This window comes from Momordica charantia (genome assembly GCF_013281855.1).
Source record: "Momordica charantia cultivar OHB3-1 chromosome 3 unlocalized genomic scaffold, Mcharantia_2.0 BLBB01000003.1, whole genome shotgun sequence".
In the NCBI taxonomy this organism is placed as follows: domain Eukaryota; kingdom Viridiplantae; phylum Streptophyta; class Magnoliopsida; order Cucurbitales; family Cucurbitaceae; genus Momordica; species Momordica charantia.
In genome coordinates, this window is record NW_028275161.1 from 16991685 (window position 1) to 17010964 (window position 19280).

Sequence of the window (19280 nt, forward strand, 5' to 3'; positions counted from 1 at the left end):
TCTTGTTATAGTTTAATTTTCTATTAATGAATTAAGATTAAGAGTATAAATTATTTTATTTTATTTTATTCAAAAGTTTCGAAAAAAGATGTTTAATTTCAATAATTTCAAATGTTTAAATCATTTTTAAAATTTTCTTGATTTCACGAGGGTTTAAAATGAGAAATTTTTAAAAGTTTGTTAGCAAAAGTCGGATTGTGATTCGTGTAGGAAGCCAATTTAAGAAAATGCTATTAATCAAATATTTCAAACCATTTATATTAATATAGAAATAATTTTACCTAACAATAAAAATTGTTAAAATTCTTCTTTTTCTTTTTCTTTTTACCGGAAAATTGTTAATTGTCATATTCACATTTTCATAAAAATAAATTTAATATCATGGACCAAATATAAAAAAACACAATTTAAAGTTTAGAAGCAATGTAAGTCACTTTATTAGTAAAAAGGAAAAAAAAAAAAGCATATAAGTAATAACTTTATATAAAAAAGAATTGAGAACAAAATAAATATATTGTTGCTAACCTTAGCATATTACTAGTGAATAATGTTTTAAGCATAAAGTTAGAATCATCGTCCAATTAAAATCGTTTAATACAAATCTATGACTATATTTGAGAAGAACTAGTGAGAAATATAATATTAAAATTTTAATAATAAGAAATGAGATAAAAATAAAAACAAAGCGACCAAAAGTTAGAACGTAACCGTATTGAAAACTCAAGACTTGGTGAGAATTCTGTTCCTTACTAATTCGAATCATTAAAACTTACCTCTATTGTTGGGAAGGAATAACTTCTTCTTCAAAAATTATTAGTACGATGATGATGTAACACGATGCAAAAGTGATATATTTCGTATAAGAAATACTGAGTTGTAGTACAATAGGCAGTTAGCTAGGAGAAAAGCAAAGAACAGATGGTTCGGTTTTAAGAACAAAAAATCTTATTTAAAAAATAATAAGTCGTTGATGTTTACCAATAGATATTTCCAACCTAAAAAAAATAAGAGAGATAAAATAAGATAAATAGTCGTCAATTTTTTAATAGTAACCTACTTACCGATAAGCATATAAGTTTAATCCTAAAAAGAATTAGGTTAAATTATAGGTTTAATCCCAAAACTTTTATAATGGCGTTTTAACTTTTAATTATTTGTTTAATAGGTGATTGACCTATTCAGTCATTTTTCAAAGTTTAGACCAGCTGAAGTCAACACTATTCTATCACGTTGCATGAGGTACAAAATTCAATTTTGTAAGTGACACAAAATTACAAATTCATTAATTTATTATACTGAAAATTAACACAAGGGTATACCTCTATATACATCATCCATTACCCCAATTATCATTCACTTATAAAACCTATTGAGTACAGTCTATTTTATATATATAGTGTGCAGCAACAAATTTAATTTTTTAGGGACAAAATATCTGTGATCATAGCGAGTTAAGGCATGTACAGCAAAAACGAAGAGTGAATACAAATTCTGGAGAGAGAAAGTAAAGAGAGAGAATAGAAGCTTTATTACTTGAAGAAGCAAAGGAAGATGTTGTTCAAAAATGGCGATGGAGCAACCTTTATATAATGGATATATCATTTTCAGAGAGAGCGATACAATCATAGATCAGAGGAAGAATGGATTTCTTGGACGAGATGCGAAGCGCTTACAGGACTGCGATAAAAGGGAAATGGAAGAATCTGCCTCAAGAAATATTGATCCACAAGGCGAAAATCATGTTTCCCATGACAACCGGCGGAGACACGGCGATGCATCTCGCCGTGTACAGCAGAAAAGAAGAGCCGACGAAATCTCTGCTGGCGGCGACCTCAGAGGTGGAGAGAGAGTTCTGGACGAATAGTGCTGGAAATACGCCGTTGCACGAAGCTGCCGCCGTCGGGAATCTGGCTGCCGTCAAGCTTCTGGTGGAGTACAAAAAAGAGGATCTGTTGGCGCAGAACATTTACGGCGAAACGCCTCTGTTCAGAGCGGTCAGATTCGGACACCTTCACATCGTCGAGTACATTCTGGAAGATTGTGAAGATTACTTTTCTCGATCGCCGATAAATTGGACCAAGGAGAAGGAATTTCCGATCATTCACGCGGCTATTCAGAGCGAGAAATTCGGTTCGTCTCTGTTCTTTTTTTTACGTTTTTTCTTTTGATCTCTGAGTCTAGGTTTTCTGATCCGCCATTGATGCGCGGTTATAGATGTGGTTCTGAGACTGGTTGATTTCGATAAATCGCTGTTGGAGATGAAGGATGAAGACGGCAAAACGGCTCTCTATGTGCTCGCAAACATGCCACTCATTTTTCGAAGCGGATCCTCCATGGGATCCTTGGAAAAAATTATCTATGCGGGTAAGAATTCTCACTCCCTTGCTCAAGAAAACATTCAATCGATATTCCTTTGGATTAATAGGAAGAAAAATGGAGTCAATTTTTTTACGTTGAAATTTTAATTTTATCAAAATGGATTCCGGAGTAGATGTGGAATAACGTGAATTTGGATATTTCTTTACCTTATTTGTGTCCAGATTTGGTTATTTATCCAAAATAAATTTAGATTATATTGAGTCCTTCTGTGGATTTAATTTTGAACAATTTATTAGTCCGTTACATCCGTTGATGAGTTTTTAAACTTGGTTTTAAGACTGTATTTATTGATTTTCTTTGAGCATAATTCATTTTCGTATTTTCGTATTTTCTTTCAACAGTGCTCCCCAGTGAAGATATTTATAAATATAATTTTAAAACTTTTGGATCTTCCAACAAAGATGACTCTGAAAGCTCCGGTGCTTTGAACAACAAGAAGAATGAAGATTTAGAAGCACAACATAATCCTGATTATGGACTTAATTTTTGCCGTTCAAATTGTTGTAAGTTTCTAAATTTTACAGACTAAGCTACTAAATTGATTAATTGACCAATTGATTTTTCTCTATATGTATATATTGAAATAAATACTGAAATGTGCCATATTAAGAGGTTAACTTAGAAATTTAGGACCGTTTAATATGTTCTATTTTGATTTTTGGCTTTTAATTTTTCTTTTAAAAAATGGTTTCATAAGCAATTCAATTTTTCAATTTTTGATTTTTAAAAACAGATTTAAAAAAGAAAAGATTAATTTTCAAAAACTGATTTCTGTTTTTAAAATCTAATTTTTTTCTTTTAATACTCTTAACTTTTTTTTTCTTTTCTCCTACTTATCTGTAACAAAATTCTATGCCAACTACTGATCTGGGATCCAATTTCTGAATTCACTCATGAAATATTTTCCTTATCACACACCAAGAAAAAAGAAAAAAAAAATATAATTCTATATCTTTGTGGCAGGGAAATATTTTGTACACTTTTTGACGTGCTACTTCTGGAGATTCATCTTTCTAGGTTTCACTCTCTCTCTTCTTTCTCTCTCCTCTGCTTTGCTCTGCAGCTCTCTGATTCTGATTCTGAATTGTGAAACTTGTATAGGGTGGCCGCAATGGAAACAACTGTACCGGAAAAAGCAGCACCACAAATTGGCCGTAACCATCACCAAGATGCTTGCTGAGATCGATTATTCATGGCGCAACACCGATTCGACGCCGGAGATCAACGAAATCGACTACGGAGCCCGTCGCGGAGAACGTAAACAGATAGAAGAAGGATCCCTCCTCATCAACAAGATCCAAACGGAGGAGGACGACAAATCGAAAAGTAAAGACATCGACTACGACGATATCCACGAAACTCCGCTCCTCCTCGCCGCCGCCAACGGAATTATCGAGATCGTCGAGGCGATCGTCGACGCGCATCCTCCGGCCATCGATTATGTGACGAAGAAGCAGAGGAACGTCCTGCACGTGGCGATCGCGCATCGCCAGAGTCAGATCTTGGACTGGATCGAGAAAGAAGAATTGGTAATGGCGAGGCTCGTCACGCGAATCGACGCGTCAGGGTTCACAGCTCTGCACCACGCCGGAATCACGAAATTCAGTCGGGGAGGGTCTTACGGCCCTGCTCTGCAACTCCAGGAGGAGCTCAAATGGTTCCATCGAGTGCAGGATCAGATCCCGACGCTCTACGCGAAGCACCACAGCCAGAACGAAGGGACTGCTCGACAGCACTTCGACAATCAGCACCAGAAAATGCTCGAGGACGGAAAAGAATGGCTGAAGAAAACCTCCGAGTCCTGCTCCGCCGTCGCGGTACTAATCGCCACCGTCGTCTTCGCCGCCGCCTACACCGTCCCCGGCGGCCTCAACAGCAAGACCGGCTCCCCGGTGCTCGTCACGGATCCGATCTACATGGTGTTCACGGTGATGGACATCGTCGGGCTGGCCACGTCGCTGACGTCGGTGGTTCTGTTTCTGTCGATTCTGACTTCGCCGTTTATGATGCATGATTTTCTGCACGCGCTGCCGCTGAAATTGTTGTTCGGATTTCAGCTGCTGTTCTTATCGGTGGCGAGCACGATGATGGCGTTCGCGCTGACGATCGTGCTGACGATGAAATCGGCGGAGATAAAATGGACGATGAGTTTACTGTATATGGCGTCATTTTTTCCGGTGACGATGTTCATAATCATGCAGCTGCCGTTGTATGTGAAACTGGTGAAGAGTATTTGGAGCTTTCGCCACAATCTTTTCCAGTTCCTTCCCATTGGTTTCGTCACCCCATTTTGGATGCTTCCTTCCAAAATTGTTACCAGGAAATTTGCTTGATTTTTCATGGCTGAATCGGTGATAAGGATAAAGTTAAGAGTCAATATTATCTTGTGTTTCGTGTGCTTATATTTATTTATTGTTTTTTATTTTACAAATGGTTTCTACGTAATATATTTCTTTATTATTTTTTGAAACATTTATAGATTTAGATCTTCATAATTTAAATAAAGTTTTTTTTAATTGTCCTCAATAAATGTTATTTTATTACAATTAAATCTCGTTTACTTGTAATGGAAATGAAAATCAAATAAATACATTATTCTGGATGGTAAATATTTGTTATTATATCAATTTATTTAATATTAATAAATAATTAATCATTAAAAAGAATTACATCAACTAGAACACTTTTTATCAGAACAATCCTTCTTATGAAATATTATTAAATTTTACTATTATAATATTTAAATATAAAATCAAATCCCGTTGTAATGAGGAACACAAATCCCAAAATTCTAAACTTCAATTTCTTAATCCCACCGCACCGCAGCTCGCAAACCTAGAACCCATTTTAAATCTCATATGGACTCCAAAATTTGAATCCCACCGCTTCAATTTTTTTTTCCTTTTTTGTTATTAAAGTCTAATTTCAACGAAAATTGGACAAAACACAGAAAAAATTGCTTATTCCATTTAAATCTCTGGTCTGCGTCGTCATTACTTGAAAGGGTGGGGAAGATATTTGGTTTCTGGTTTTCTTTCTTTTCTAAAGCCCTAAACCGACCCTTGAACCAATTTGATCTTGAACCAACCCATAATTGGTAGCCACATCATAAAATTCTCTTCAGTTTAATCTAATATTTAATGACAAGGATTAAATTGTATCCAATTTTAGAATACAATGACTAAATTGTGTTACTTTTAAAAGTTTGGGGACTAAATTGTTACTTTAATGAAAGTACGGAGCAAATGTGTTTTTTAACCTATCATAAATTAATTTATTTTTATCACAAACGAATAAATTCTTATAATGATTTATTTCATTTTTCTATGATAAAAAAATGATATATGCATATAAGAAAGTAAAAAGTTATTGGTGGACAATAGACTTTAAGATATTGATAAAAAAATTGTTCAATTAGATATGTTGATGCAATAGAGATTCTTTGTGTGGGATTTGTGGAGATGAGTTCCTTCCTATTCTTTTTTTTTCAATAAATATTTTTTTCTTAAAGAAATTTTCATTTAAATATTTAATTTCTAAGATCTAATTCTTTCAAATATATATTATAGACAAGGTAGAGAATAATACATTATTTTTCTTAGTACACAGGGGATAACATATTAAAAAAATGATGCAGGGCGGGAACATGAGAGGGGAACCTATTCGGTGTCCTCGTCCTCATTCTCATTCAGGTGGTGGGAAAAAATTTTCCCCCATCCCCATCTCTTGCAGGGAATTTAAACATAAATTTTCCATCCATTTAAGCAGGTCCTAAATTGGATGGGCCAATGGAAAAAAATAACATCCTCATCCCGTACTCCTACATATTGGACTTAAAACTTAAAAGGAAGAATAATTAAATTTTATTTGACACAAAATTAAAAATTAATCCACAAGTAAATTTATTTGTAACTCAATCCAAAAAAGCGAGCACAGCCCAGCAGTAATTGACATATACTTCCAACCAAGAGTTTGTGAATTCGAATCCCCCAACCAACTCAGACCGACCAGTCCAGGTTGTCCAAGTTAGACTAACCCATGTTGACCAACACGAGCCAAACAACTAGGGCAGATCAATCCAAACCCATTCAGGCCAACCACGTGCACCCAATTGGACCCCAGCTTGACCACATCGGGCCAATCGTCTCAAACCTGACCATTCTAGGACGACTATCTTGAGCTCAACCACCTTGGGATGACTATCCTAAATCAGACCACCCCGAACGGCCATCAAAAGCTCGACCACTTTAGGTGGACCACCCTGGGCCCGACCACATGTTGTCAACCACGTCGAACCCAACCATTTCAAGCCAATAGAATCAGGCTCAACCTTCAGTCTTACAAAAGTTTTACAGGGGGGAATGAGGAATGATGGTGGACATTTGAGGGGAAAAAATAGATATTTATGAACTAAGAAATTAACTGTTATGGTATTCTATCGATTATAAAAATAATTTATTATTTCAATTTATTATTATTTTGAATAATGTGGTAGTTTTAAAATACTTTAAACCAAACATCAATACTTTAAAATCATTTTTAATTATAGGAAATAAATTTTAAAAAGTGAAACCAAATATCAAGAGTAATTTTATAAAATCCAAATTTTAATTAAATATTTTTCTAAAATCATTCAATTTTATCATTGCATACTACCGTCTGTGGTTCCCTCAGTTTTACCTGAAATATATATATATTTCAAAAAGTTTGCTAGAGTCAGATTTGGAAGGAAGCCGATTTAAAAACTTGTTATATTAATATTAAATATTATTGACACCTAAAGTTGGAAGATACAAGTAACTTTTAAAAAAAATTAAGAACAAAACAAACACAATGTTGCTAATCGTAACATATTACTCGTCAATAAAAATCATCGTGAAATTGATGGGTCTAAAAGGAGTAGGGACATACAAATTTATGGCTATAAATTAAAAAAAAAAACTAAATATACAAAATGTCAGGTTACGTGTTAAAATTATGATCAAAATAAAAATGAATGGATCAAAATGGTTGCTTCTTAAAAATACATGACCAAAATAGACGTTTTAGAATACATAGAAACAAATACACATCGAAACAAATATTTTGAAAGTAGATCAAAATAAACAAAAATGGAGACTACGATAATTCCAATCTATGAAATAATTTAAGAGGATATAAAGAATAAAAAAAGAATAAATCTAAAACAAATTTAAAGTAAAATAAAATAAAATCACAAAAACCAAGGAGCAGAAGTGGAACTACCCTAACGACCAGCGTTAGGAGACGACGCTTACCCCTTAACGAACCAAACCAACCAACCAACCTTCCGCATGGCGGAGAGTCCAAACTCCGAAAGATCTTCTTGACCCGTTCCCTTCATTTTCTCTCTCGCCTTCTTCTCCCAATTCTCTCATCTTCCAATATCTTCAAAATCATTTCTCCATGTCTCCGCCGTTCATCGTCGATGGCGATGTTTCCGCCGCCAACTCACCCTCTCCGCCGCTCATCGGCCGGCTTGCTTCTGTGTACAGCGAGGTCCAGGCCAATCGAATCGATCAACCTCTCCCTTTCCCCTCTGTTCTCGGAAAACTGTTCGACATTGTCGATGGCCCTCCCAGCTCCGCCGCCGGCAACCCGGGTACTTATTAATTCGACCTTGTGGAGTAATTTTTTTAGTCTTGTGCTACTGTTTCATAACTGGCGACAGTGTATTATTGTGTTTTCCTGTTGCTTTTGGGATCGTGTTGAGGTCAATCGCCAGTTATTAAGGTTTTAGAGTGCTTGAGTTGTGGTTTCGTGAATGCAGCCGAGATCGCGAAGCTGTTTCCTAATCTGTTTGGCCAACCGTCGGCGATGTTGGTGCCGAGCGATTCCGGTGCGGTCAAGGTGGATAAGAAATTGAAGATCGGAGTTGTCTTGTCTGGAGGCCAAGCACCTGGAGGGCATAATGTGATTTCTGGACTATTTGGTAAGATTTTACTTCATCCACATTTATAATTAAGGAATACATTTTTATTTTTTCTGCACAAGCTGTTCTTAATTGGCATCTACGATGTGGTGAAGATTACCTACAGGATCATGCAAAAGGAAGCACGTTGTATGGTTTCAAGGGTGGTCCTGCAGGGATCATGAAATGCAAATATGTAGAACTGACCGCACAATTTATCTATCCATATCGAAATCAGGTTAGAGTTCTACTGGGATTTCTAGTTTTATATCTTTAGAAATTGTTACTGTGAATGCAATTGTTGATCTAAATGCATTGTTTATATCAGGGTGGTTTTGATATGATTTGTAGTGGGAGGGACAAAATTGAAACTCCAGAACAGGTGAAACTCTTTTTCTTTCCAGAATTTGCCTTCTGAGACGCTTTATTTGTAGTCAAGGTAGAGATTGACAGTTGGTTCAATTTTCAGTTTAAGCAAGCTGAAGAAACAGCTCAGAAGCTTGATCTGGATGGACTTGTTGTAATTGGTGGAGATGACTCCAATACAAATGCCTGCCTCCTCGCTGAAAACTTTAGGTACTTTTGAGAAATTATGAGAGTGGAACCAACGTACCATGAAACTTGTAGATAAGGAAGAGTCTTATTACCCTAACTCTTTGCAATGGTTCTGTTATTGACTTTTTCATTCTATTTTATTGTTTTCAAATTAGGAGTAAAAATTTGAAAACCAGAGTGATCGGTTGCCCAAAGACTATTGATGGTGATCTCAAGTGCAAAGAGGTCCCCACAAGTTTTGGATTTGATACTGCTTGCAAGGTATTAATTTCTTTACGGAACTGCTTAAGAACTCATATTTTCTTGTCGGCTCACCTTTGATCAATGTTGCAAAGTTGAAGTAGTTTCTTCAAAAATTCTAGTAAAAAAGGGAATGTTGCATGCTCGAGATGAGGTTCTTAATAGGCTCTGCTGACGTTTACGCAGATATATGCAGAAATGATTGGCAATGTGATGGTTGATGCTCGATCAACAGGAAAATATTATCACTGTACGTATTTTTGTTAATGCAATTGGCCTTTGATGTAAACAGAAATGAGATCTGATGTACTGTTTCTGAATAACTGAATTCTTGAGGACTTTAACAATAAAGTATTTTGGGTTCAGATTTGTTACTAATCCTCATCTCTATCCATCATCATTCTTGTTGACATCTTCTTCTATACTGCCACGCAGATCTTAAATTTCCTAAATTTCTATCTTGTTTCCCCTGCAGAATTCAGAGAACTTTCTTTGTTCTCTTATGTTCATATTCTCCACTATTTGATCTACCTAACGTGAAATTGTACTAATACATTGTGCTAATTTAGTTAATATCTCTTTGTATCTCACTCTCAAGTTTCAAGTATATTATCGTATGCCATTAACAGTGTGCATACATCTGCACTGCAGTTGTAAGGCTTATGGGTCGTGCTGCTTCTCACATTACGCTAGAGTGTGCTTTGCAAACTCATCCAAACATTACTATTATTGGAGAAGAGGTAACTACTTAAACTACTTAATATATAAGTCTTTATTCAGATGTAGATTGTTTAGTCAGGGAGGTGGAGCAGGTGTGGGTTTTACTTCTCTACCTTTCTTGCCCTATGTTAATTATCCCATGAATTTGCTGGCTAGTAAGTTACATGTTGATTGGCAGGGCAGAGCATTTACCACCATATGCTTCACCTTGTTTGTTCTCTCTCAGTACTGTATTTTGTGTGTCCATAGCAACAAGAATATCTGCAATAGATATCTTGTGTGTCAATTGATTTTATCTTACCAATTCATTGGCTTTGAATGTGATGCAGGTGAAAAAATTTCCATTTGGAAGTCTTGAATACTCTGTTTTTTTTTTCCCTTTTCAATGGAGTTTTAGGTTATGGAGTAGACCTAATTTAGAACTTGTTTTGAAGGTTGCAGCTAAGAAGCTTACCCTGAAAAACGTTACAGACTATATCGTGGATGTAGTAATTAAACGTTCCAAGCTTGGTTATAACTATGGTGTCATACTTATTCCCGAGGGTCTGATTGACTTCATTCCTGAGGTACTGCTTTTGTTATTAAAATTAATCATGTCTGTTTCTTTAGCTTTATACTCATAATGAAAGGTGCCACTAACCCAAGATACTGGATCTCAATACCATCATTCTTGAACTCATAAGCATTTATAACCTGCTTTTCTACAGGTTCAGCAACTTATTGCGGAACTCAATGAGATTCTTGCCCATGATATTATAGACGAAGATGGGATATGGAAAAGGAAACTTACAACTCAATCTCATCACCTTTTTGATTTTTTCCCACCAGCAATACAAGAACAATTGTTGCTTGAAAGAGATCCACATGGCAATGTCCAGGTAAGTGTTTTATTATTATTATTATTATTTCTTATAGTTGTCTTTCTGTAGATTTCGGTAGTTCGATTAACCATATTATATTTATCATGTCAGGTTGCCAAAATAGAAACTGAGAAAATGCTTATTCAAATGGTTGAAACTGAGTTGGAAAAGAGGAAGCAAGAAGGTGCATATAATGACGAATTCAAGGGGCAGTCACACTTCTTTGGGTACTCATTCTGTGGCCACTTGATTCAAGATGATGTGAAAAAATAACATTTGTTGGAGTATCTGATGCCTCGTGTGTAATATTTATCTGTTTAATTATTCTGTTGATTTGTAGGTATGAAGGGAGGTGTGGTTTACCCACAAACTTTGATTCAACATACTGCTATGCTTTGGGTTACACTGCTGGAGCTCTCCTCCAAAGTGGAAAAACTGGACTAATATCTTCGGTTCGTCTCTCCCACTTCTCGTAGCTTCTGTTATTTTCCTTTCATTATTTTATTGTTATCAGTTTCCTTCAGAGATTTCTCCCCCATTTCTACTGTTGCCATGGAGTTCACTTGGTATATATGTTAATTATATCCACCAGGTAGGAAATTTGGCTGCACCAGTCGAAGATTGGACGGCTGGTGGAACCGCATTGACTTCGTTAATGGATGTGGAGAGGAGGCACGGTAAGAATTCTTCTTGAAAACTTGAATCCCTTTCTCGTTCTTCTTCTTCTTTTCTTTTTTTTTCTTTTTTTTTTTTTTTGGATAAAGAGACAATTCATAAAGGAAAGAAACACAAAAACAACCAAAGGGACAGGGGACGAGAAGACCCCCTCCAAAAAGGAACTAATGAATCAACGCTCTCCAATCTTGAAAGATCATGGAGAGGTTGTAGTTACAAAAGAATTTCGTATTCATATGGCACCACCAAGAGGCTGTAATATGTACACTATTACAAAAAGAATCAAAAGACTTGGACTTATCATCAAAAGAGCGAATATTTCTTTCCATCCATAGGTTCCAAAGAAGCGCTCGAAATGCACACTTCCACAAAAAAATATGCCTTTCCTTTGAGATGCCAACCAGCAAAGCTTTCCATCATCCAATCCTCAACCTTTCTCGGCATACAACCAGTAAACCAGAAAATCTCAAACAGAATCTGCCAACCTTTAGAAGCAAACGTACAATGTAGAAACAAGTGATCTAAAGATTCTGATTCCCTTAAACAAAGGCAACACACCGACGGGGAAATAGACCAATTTGGACATTTCTTCTAAAGTCTCTCGAAAGTGTTTTGAGCTCGGTAAGCTAAAGACCAAAGAAAAATCTTCACCTTCTCCGGAATAGAGTCTTTCCAAATAAAATTGATTAGGGGGGCTTGTAGCTTTGGGGAGTCGGTGTCCATTTGCTTCAACAAAGCTGATTTCGTTGTGAACTGACCATCCCCTCAGGGTGCCAGACCATCTTATCTGGTTCTCTGCCAAGGACAAAAGAGTCCAGCCCCTGTACTAACTTCACCCAACTCTCCATTTCTCTATCAAAAAGATCCCTTCTCAATGCTAGGTCCCATGTCTGGTTCTCCTCATTCCAACAATCTTTGACAGAAGCATTCTGTTTTAAGGAAAGAGCAAACATATCCGGGAATTCATGCAGAAGAGGCAAATTTCCAGCCCATTTGTCCATCTTTTTGGTAGAAACGATCTGACAGGGCATGAGTAATCCATCCAAAAAGAGATCAATGGAGTTTGTTAAAGGACAACCCGTGGGTTGGCCTGATGCTAGGAAGTATGGATATGGAATTGAGACCCGTGTATTGCGCGTGACACGGTAAGGATATGTTTATTAATATATATGTACCATCTTTATGTATTAAGAAAATTCAAAATCAATAAACTTATGTATTTTTATGCTTAAAAAATGAGTTTGATGTATTTTGCTGCCAAAAGTTTGATACTAGCCTAACAAGTACCAAATCCATATTCACTTCGTACCATTAGTGTATGACTCACGTCTATTGAACTAACAAGTGTCTGAGATGTGTTTAATAAGTGTTAGAGTGACTGACACGCATCGGACATGGACACATTACCCGAATAGAAATGTTTCTGCTTCTTAGACCCGATTGGATAAGCTACAAATTTAGATTTAAGGTCATAATTTTAAACTATGGGTAGCTGTCTATGTTAGTTATAAAATATCTTTCGACTTTTCTAACATTATATTAATTATTATATAGTAAGGATTAAGCTAGTCTGAAGCTGAACATCCATGATTATAAAATATAAGAAAACTAAGGATGGGAGTGTCATGATTGTCTGTCTGGTGACATGTATCCTCTTTCTTAACAACTTCGAAAAGCTTCAGATCGACTGTTCGAACGTTTGCATGACGCCTAGTTGAGTATTTTAATCATTTGATCTCTTTCTAAAAGGTAGAATTAATTTGGCAGGTAAGTTCAAGCCTGTGATCAAGAAGGCAATGGTGGAACTCGATGGTAATATATATTTTTCTGGAAAGAACATTATTATTATTTATTACTATATTACCACCTTCTTTACTCACAAGTTCGGAATTTTGATATACCATACTAAATTTCCATTATTCTATCCATATGGTCAGGTGCACCTTTCAAGAAATTTTCATTGTTCAGAGACCAGTGGGCAGTTGAGAACCGCTACATCAGTCCAGGTCGGTATTTTCGCCCTCCAACGTTAACATCAATATCCCAACTACTTCATATCTTAGCATGTTACTGCTGATTTTGATAAGGAAACTACCATCTTTTTGTTGCTTTTCTGCTATGAGTTCAATCCAGAAATTTAACCTTCAAATCTTTACTTGTTCTATCTGGTTTTTGTCTCATTACAGGTCCTATTCAATTTGTTGGTCCTGCATCAAATGTGCTTAATCACACTTTGTTATTGGAACTCGGGGCTCAGGCGTGATCATATTTCTTAACTCGTGACGATTTTCTGTCCACGACGCAAAAATAGAAGAAAAGAACTGTGTTGAATGTTTCCTTTGGGTGTCAATAATGCTTCTTCTTATTGCCTATTGGAACTCTATTTACAGGCTTACAGTAGGTTTATTGAATAAAAAGGGAAATGATAGACCAATTGTAATAAGATAGATCCTTTAGAATCAACAGTAGATTTTAGAACTTGTTTTTGTTCTGTGTAACAAAGTTCTAAAACATACCATTTGGATTAATTTTGTTGCAGAATGATCTTTGAAATAATTAAAAGTGTTTCAATAATTAGTGTATGTTTTCAAAAAGATTTTAGGGCAAAATATCTTTTTTGGTCGTGTTTGCAGCTTTTTTAATACAACAAACGGGGGGAGAGGTTCGAATTCATGATCTCTTGTAAAAATAGATACTAATTATTGCTAAGCTCATGTATTCGAATCTTACTGTTCTATTTTGACTTTGAATTTAGTTTTCTGCATTTTTAAATTATGCCCGCTTTTTTTTCTTCAATTTATTTACGATGTTTTTCATAATTCATACTAAAACATTTGAATTGTTACCAATTTTTTTAGGTTTTTAATTTCTTTTTTGTTTTTAAAATTTAACTTAGATTTTGAAAATGCTTCGTAGAAATTAGATAACAAAGCTAAAGACTTAATTGGATCGACAGGTTGAAGTTTTAATTTTATAAAGATATTGATATCCGTGAAAAACTTTAAAAAAAATTATGAAAATCATGGAAATTAATGAAACTTATTAGAATCAATAAATATTGATATAATTGGACTGTAATTGACTATTCAAATAATATGTATATGAAAATGTTTACTTTAGACATAAAATTTGAAAATGTTACTAAAATATATAAAAATCTTTGTACATTGTTAATGTTTAAATAGTTTCGACCAAGCTGAGTTCAAAAAAAGAAAAAAACAAAACAAAACAAAAACAATTGAAACTAATTCTTAAAGTTCTAAAAAAAAACTTAAAAAAAAATGTTGTGCCAGATTCCTTTCCGAAACGTAGCAGTTTATCACGACACTACAATCTGCATAAAAACTACGCGACCTTTCTCAAAATCCTCTCCTCTTCCCTTTCTCTCATTTCGATCAGCATCTCCCATGGCGTCACGAGACGAGAAGTCATCGAAGCCCTCCAGCAGTCGGCCCGGTGGCATTCGAACCCTTTCCGATCTGAACCGACGCTCGCCTGATTCCGTCGCCGACTCCGATGCTCCTCAAGAGTATTACACCGGTGGTGAGAAGAGGTCACTTTTCAACCCTAATTTCATGTTTCTCTTCTGTTCTTGCTTGTGGTTACGTTAATTTATTTTCCATTTCCATCACGAGTCTGTTTGATTTATCCTTTCTTTTTACTGTCTGAGATGAAATTAGTTGAAGGTTGATCAGTGCTGTGCCTATGGCTTTTTTGGGGGAAGGGTATTGTATTTCTCGTCGCTTTATTCGTTTGTTTTTTTAATCATGTTTGGATTCCTTTTGGACAATTGGACTTCGGCCGACGTTGTTGGATATTGAAATTGAAATAGCAGCGATTAAAGATGACGTAGTTGAGAAGAAATTCAGTCATTTTTCATGGTTTCATTGGGACAAGTGATTTGCAACATTGAAGAGACATTTTACTCGATGGTTAAGCTGCGGAATATCATATGTAGAGAGGAGGCCAACAGGTTGGTAGTTCTATCTTGGTAGAAATCTTGAACTCTTTGGTTGGATTTGTTTAGCGACTGCAGTGAGCGATTATATTCTATATCAGGTGAGGGATAGTCGCTCGCTACTATATTAGGTGAGTGATGGTGGATAATTTCAATGTGGGACTCAGTTCTGTAACTTGGTACTAGTGTAGGGTAGTGATGATCTTTCTTCCTCTTAATGTTAGCTAAAGGAGAACTGGCAGGAGTCAGACCTGAGGTAGTAGGCTTCCAAGTTTTGCTGTCATGAGATTAATTGAATGTCACACGATCAAGTTTCACTGAGAGAGCAAACCGTCCCTTTTCAATATTCCTGTCCATCGAGTTTCTTTGATGCAGTAAATGGTATTCTCATACCTCATTTTTATACCCTTTGATACTGTACCACTTAAAATGAGCCAAATCATGCCTCAGATATTTGTTCACCCCCAATCAAGCATTTTATTAAAAAAAAAAAAAAAAAAAAGACTTTGGAACTTGTTGATAAGACAAGGTGGCTTTAATTGGCATCATATGCAAACTAGCTCCAAATTACACAATTACCCAAGCTTTTCTTCACTGTATTCACTAGAAATAACTCTATGCCATAAGGAAGAAAGCTCCAAGGGACTTCCAAAACCATTTAGAACGGGGTGCTGAATTCTTCACTGTAATGCTATGGAAACATAGAAGGGAACTATAAATTCTTCATTCTAATGTTATTGAGACCAAGGTCACCACAAGAAATAGGTAAGGAAACATTCTTCCAGTTCACCATATGGCTGCCACTTTGAGGCTCCTTCCTCAGAAGTTCCTCGGAAGCTATTCTATTCTAGAGCTTGCTTGCTTCGGATTCTAAAAAGATATAAAACATAAGTTGGAAACTCTGGAATGATTGAGATAAAGTCAATTTTACCCCTTGAGATAAGGGTCTTCTTCCACTTTGATAGCTTATGTTTATAGGCCACACAGGTGATACTTTGCATTGTACACTCGTAGAAAGATTATGGAAAACCCATTTGATCCCAGATTCATCGAAAAAGATTGTTCCATAAATTTTGGTCAGAGGGGGCACTGGAAAAACAAATAAGCATTCTCATTACTTCTGAAATCTGCTGTATTTAAGCTCTCCAAGTAGCAGCAAACTCCAGACAAAAAATTCAATCCTTTTTTTTCTTCTTCTTCTTCTTCTTTCTTTTATTATTATTATTTAATTTATTTATTTTGGTTTTTCTGGTTTCCAACTAGCCTTGGTTGGGATGATAGGCATCTCTCTTTGGGTGGCTTTCATGAGAGAAAACAGAGATTTGCAGGAAAACATTTACTCCTCGTTTTGGATTAAACTCAATCACCTGGAAGCAATTAACGTTTAGATCATTTAGATTTCATCTCAACGGAATAAACCACCAACCTTTAAGCTCCTGAACAATATATGTCAATTTGATTGATCTGGTTAAAATAAATATCAGGGAACAATGTTCCGAGAGATAGATCAGAAATTAACATGCTCTCCACAATTTGATTACTATCTGATCCCCAAATCTACGCTTAGATGAGCTTATAAGGTAGTTTTCAGCTTAGAAAAGGAGAGCACACTCAAATTAATTTTAACTGTGCCCCAGCTCAACTGCTCAACACCGTATTAACTATTAATAGCAACCTCCTTCTGCCATAAAGCATCTGGTTCCAGGTAGAAGCTCCATGGTCATTAGATTTCATATTTGTAATCGAAATTGGTATTTTGTGGCTGTATATGGTTTTGGTATTATGTATTAATTTATGCTGATCTAAGCAATAATTTAATATCGGATCTAACGTAATGATTTGTTTTTCTTGTCTCTCTTCCCTCCCCTCCACTTAAATGAAAGAAAGAAAGAAAAAAAACTGTCCAATTATTATATATGCCAATTCTAATACCAAGCTCCTTTTGGAAGTTAATCTGAAGTTGAGAATATTGGTAGATGCTTATTGGATGCTAACACTGCTACCCAACTTTCAGTGGGATGCTTGTCCAAGATCCAACAAAGGGTAATGATGTCGATTCACTTTTCAATCAAGCTAGGCAAATGGGAGCTGTGGAAGGCCCTATTGATCATGCCCGTTCATCTTCAAGCTCAAGCAGCTTTACCGGAACTGGTAGGTTACTTACAGGAGAAACTGTACGTTCTGCACCTGATCAGCCTGAGAACATTGTTCACAATATTGTATTCTGGAGTAATGGCTTTACCGTAAACGATGGCCCTTTGAGGAGGTTGGATGATCCTGAAAATGCAACCTTTCTGGAGGTAAGTGGACAATACTGATAATGTTCTAATGAAATATTTTTGCGTGCATGCACGCACGCATCCATTTACATTTTTGTATGTATATCATAAGAGTGGAAACAAATTGAAATTCATTTTATGGGCAATACTTGATCCTTTACAAGTGTTTCCAAATTTGTTGATTGCTTGAAGAAAATGTTGTGGAATACGTTCTTACTTTTTTAGCTTGATTTTTATAAATTCAAATTTCATTTGATCTTAGTAGCAAACTTGCAAATAAGAAATCATACTGATCACTGTCCTGAGGTGGTTGTGTTTACATATTTGTATTATTTGACTCCAGAGCATCAGAAAATCTGAGTGCCCCAGAGAACTCGAACCTGCTGATAGGAGGTCCTCCGTTCATGTGAATTTGATTAGGAGGATGGAGGAGTATCGTGTAAGTATGCTTGTTTATGAACCACGATAAACGACAGAAATTTATTCTGTCGAGGATCGAGAAACTGTAAAAGTTTATAGGCTGGAGCATATAAATATTACACTTGGTATTTTGCGTCTTGCAGGAACCAGAGAAGCCACGTCTTCCATTTCAAGGTGTGGGAAGAACTCTTGGAGATAGCGGGCCAGCTCAAGCAGCAACCCAACCAACTGCTACTCCCACTGATGTCAATGGCAATCCAAGCCCTTCTGCAGGCCTGATCGTGGACGAATCGTTGCCATCAACCTCGATTCAGCTTAGGTTGGCTGATGGAACACGCATGATAGCTCATTTCAATTACCATCACACAGTAGGCGATGTTCGTGCTTTCATCGACGCGTCTAGGCCAGGGGGTGCCAGGAATTATCAGCTGCAGTTGATGGGGTTCCCTCCAAAGCTTCTTAGCGACGTGGGTCAGACAATACAGCAGGCTGGTCTTGCCAATTCTGTTGTCATCCAGAAGTTTTAGCAACAAGCTTTTACGCATTGAAGTTGTTCAAAGATTGGGAAAATTTGTGATGTATATTCGATTCGAAGTAGTCAAGATCGTTTGAATATCGTCAGTGTTGCAGTCCTTAGAGAGAGGATACTTGAGTTCATGTTCTGCCTCAGAGACTTGGAAGTCATTTTCTGCTATTAGTTACTGCAAAAATTCGTCTTTTAGAACTATATATTTTTCAGCTTGCATTTCTGTCTAGGAGTGTTGTCGGGGTGTGGATGCGAACGTTCCTGCAAATTTTGCGGGGATCGGGTTGGAGATTCTCCACAGCGATCAAGCTCCTACGTGAAATTATTCCCCATTATTTTTCTTTTAAGAAATTCTCTCAGGTAATTCTTCATTTTAATAGTTAAATTTCAATGATGAATCCTAGGAAAGGAAAATTGTAAAATTTTCTTAGAACGTCTATAATTCATAATACAAATTATCAAATATATAACCGGGACTATGAAGGAAAATTTTGAGAGGAAAGAAAGAAACTATGAAAGGTCAACCATCGGGATAGAATTAGAAGCCTCATCTTCGCCCTCTACCTATTTAGGAGAGGGAGAAAACGAGGTAGAGACTAAGTATATAGTTTAGGATAGGAGAGGGAGGAAGAATTTAGGGGGAGAGAAAATTTGAAGGGGTTTCGTTTAAATAGTTAAAAAGAAATCAGGTGGGGATGAGATATATATATATATTTTAAGAATACAACGATACGTGAGG

General features: G+C 36.1%; 3 protein-coding genes across 5 annotated transcripts; all 3 read left to right on the top strand.

Annotated features, from left to right (window-relative positions):
- The first annotated feature begins 1599 nt into the window (after positions 1-1599).
- LOC111012667 (uncharacterized) lies at positions 1600-4781 on the top strand. 2 transcript variants are annotated; one of them, XM_022286897.2, is made up of 5 exons: positions 1600-2130; positions 2215-2364; positions 2721-2882; positions 3343-3396; positions 3481-4781. In XM_022286897.2, the coding sequence occupies exons 1-5, from the start codon at positions 1641-1643 to the stop codon at positions 4710-4712; spliced, it is 2088 nt and encodes a 695-aa protein (XP_022142589.2). In that variant the 5' UTR covers positions 1600-1640; the 3' UTR covers positions 4713-4781. The 2 variants fall into 2 exon arrangements, with proteins under 2 accessions (XP_022142589.2, XP_087977561.1); XM_088121435.1 differs by lacking the exon at positions 3343-3396.
- A 2832-nt stretch (positions 4782-7613) lies between these two features.
- Positions 7614-13932, top strand: LOC111012611 (pyrophosphate--fructose 6-phosphate 1-phosphotransferase subunit beta). Its single transcript, XM_022286817.2, has 16 exons — positions 7614-7999; positions 8168-8329; positions 8425-8546; positions 8637-8690; positions 8778-8884; positions 9019-9124; positions 9290-9353; positions 9755-9843; positions 10258-10389; positions 10531-10701; positions 10795-10910; positions 11024-11135; positions 11276-11360; positions 13126-13170; positions 13296-13364; positions 13545-13932. The coding sequence occupies exons 1-16, from the start codon at positions 7804-7806 to the stop codon at positions 13619-13621; spliced, it is 1707 nt and encodes a 568-aa protein (XP_022142509.1). The 5' UTR covers positions 7614-7803; the 3' UTR covers positions 13622-13932.
- Positions 13933-14622: 690 nt separating this feature from the next.
- LOC111012661 (plant UBX domain-containing protein 4) lies at positions 14623-18770 on the top strand. 2 transcript variants are annotated; one of them, XM_088121602.1, is made up of 5 exons: positions 14623-14911; positions 15194-15331; positions 17331-17616; positions 17939-18034; positions 18159-18770. In XM_088121602.1, the coding sequence occupies exons 2-5, from the start codon at positions 15237-15239 to the stop codon at positions 18540-18542; spliced, it is 861 nt and encodes a 286-aa protein (XP_087977728.1). In that variant the 5' UTR covers positions 14623-14911; positions 15194-15236; the 3' UTR covers positions 18543-18770. The 2 variants fall into 2 exon arrangements, with proteins under 2 accessions (XP_087977728.1, XP_022142581.1); XM_022286889.2 differs by lacking the exon at positions 15194-15331 and having other exon boundaries at positions 14626-14911.
- Positions 18771-19280: the final 510 nt, after the last annotated feature.

Coding starts and splice junctions, on each gene's coding strand:
- LOC111012661 (XM_022286889.2), top strand. CDS start 14,640: ATGTTGTGCCAGATTCCTTTCCGAAACGTAGCAGTTTATCACGACACT. Junction 14,912..17,330: donor TACACCGGTGGTGAGAAGAG/GTCACTTTTCAA, acceptor CCCAACTTTCAG/TGGGATGCTTGTCCAAGATC. Junction 18,035..18,158: donor GGAGGATGGAGGAGTATCGT/GTAAGTATGCTT, acceptor TGCGTCTTGCAG/GAACCAGAGAAGCCACGTCT.
- LOC111012667 (XM_022286897.2), top strand. CDS start 1,641: ATGGATTTCTTGGACGAGATGCGAAGCGCTTACAGGACTGCGATAAAA. Junction 2,131..2,214: donor TATTCAGAGCGAGAAATTCG/GTTCGTCTCTGT, acceptor GCGCGGTTATAG/ATGTGGTTCTGAGACTGGTT. Junction 2,365..2,720: donor GGAAAAAATTATCTATGCGG/GTAAGAATTCTC, acceptor TTCTTTCAACAG/TGCTCCCCAGTGAAGATATT.
- LOC111012611 (XM_022286817.2), top strand. CDS start 7,804: ATGTCTCCGCCGTTCATCGTCGATGGCGATGTTTCCGCCGCCAACTCA. Junction 8,330..8,424: donor TGTGATTTCTGGACTATTTG/GTAAGATTTTAC, acceptor GATGTGGTGAAG/ATTACCTACAGGATCATGCA. Junction 10,911..11,023: donor GGGCAGTCACACTTCTTTGG/GTACTCATTCTG, acceptor GTTGATTTGTAG/GTATGAAGGGAGGTGTGGTT.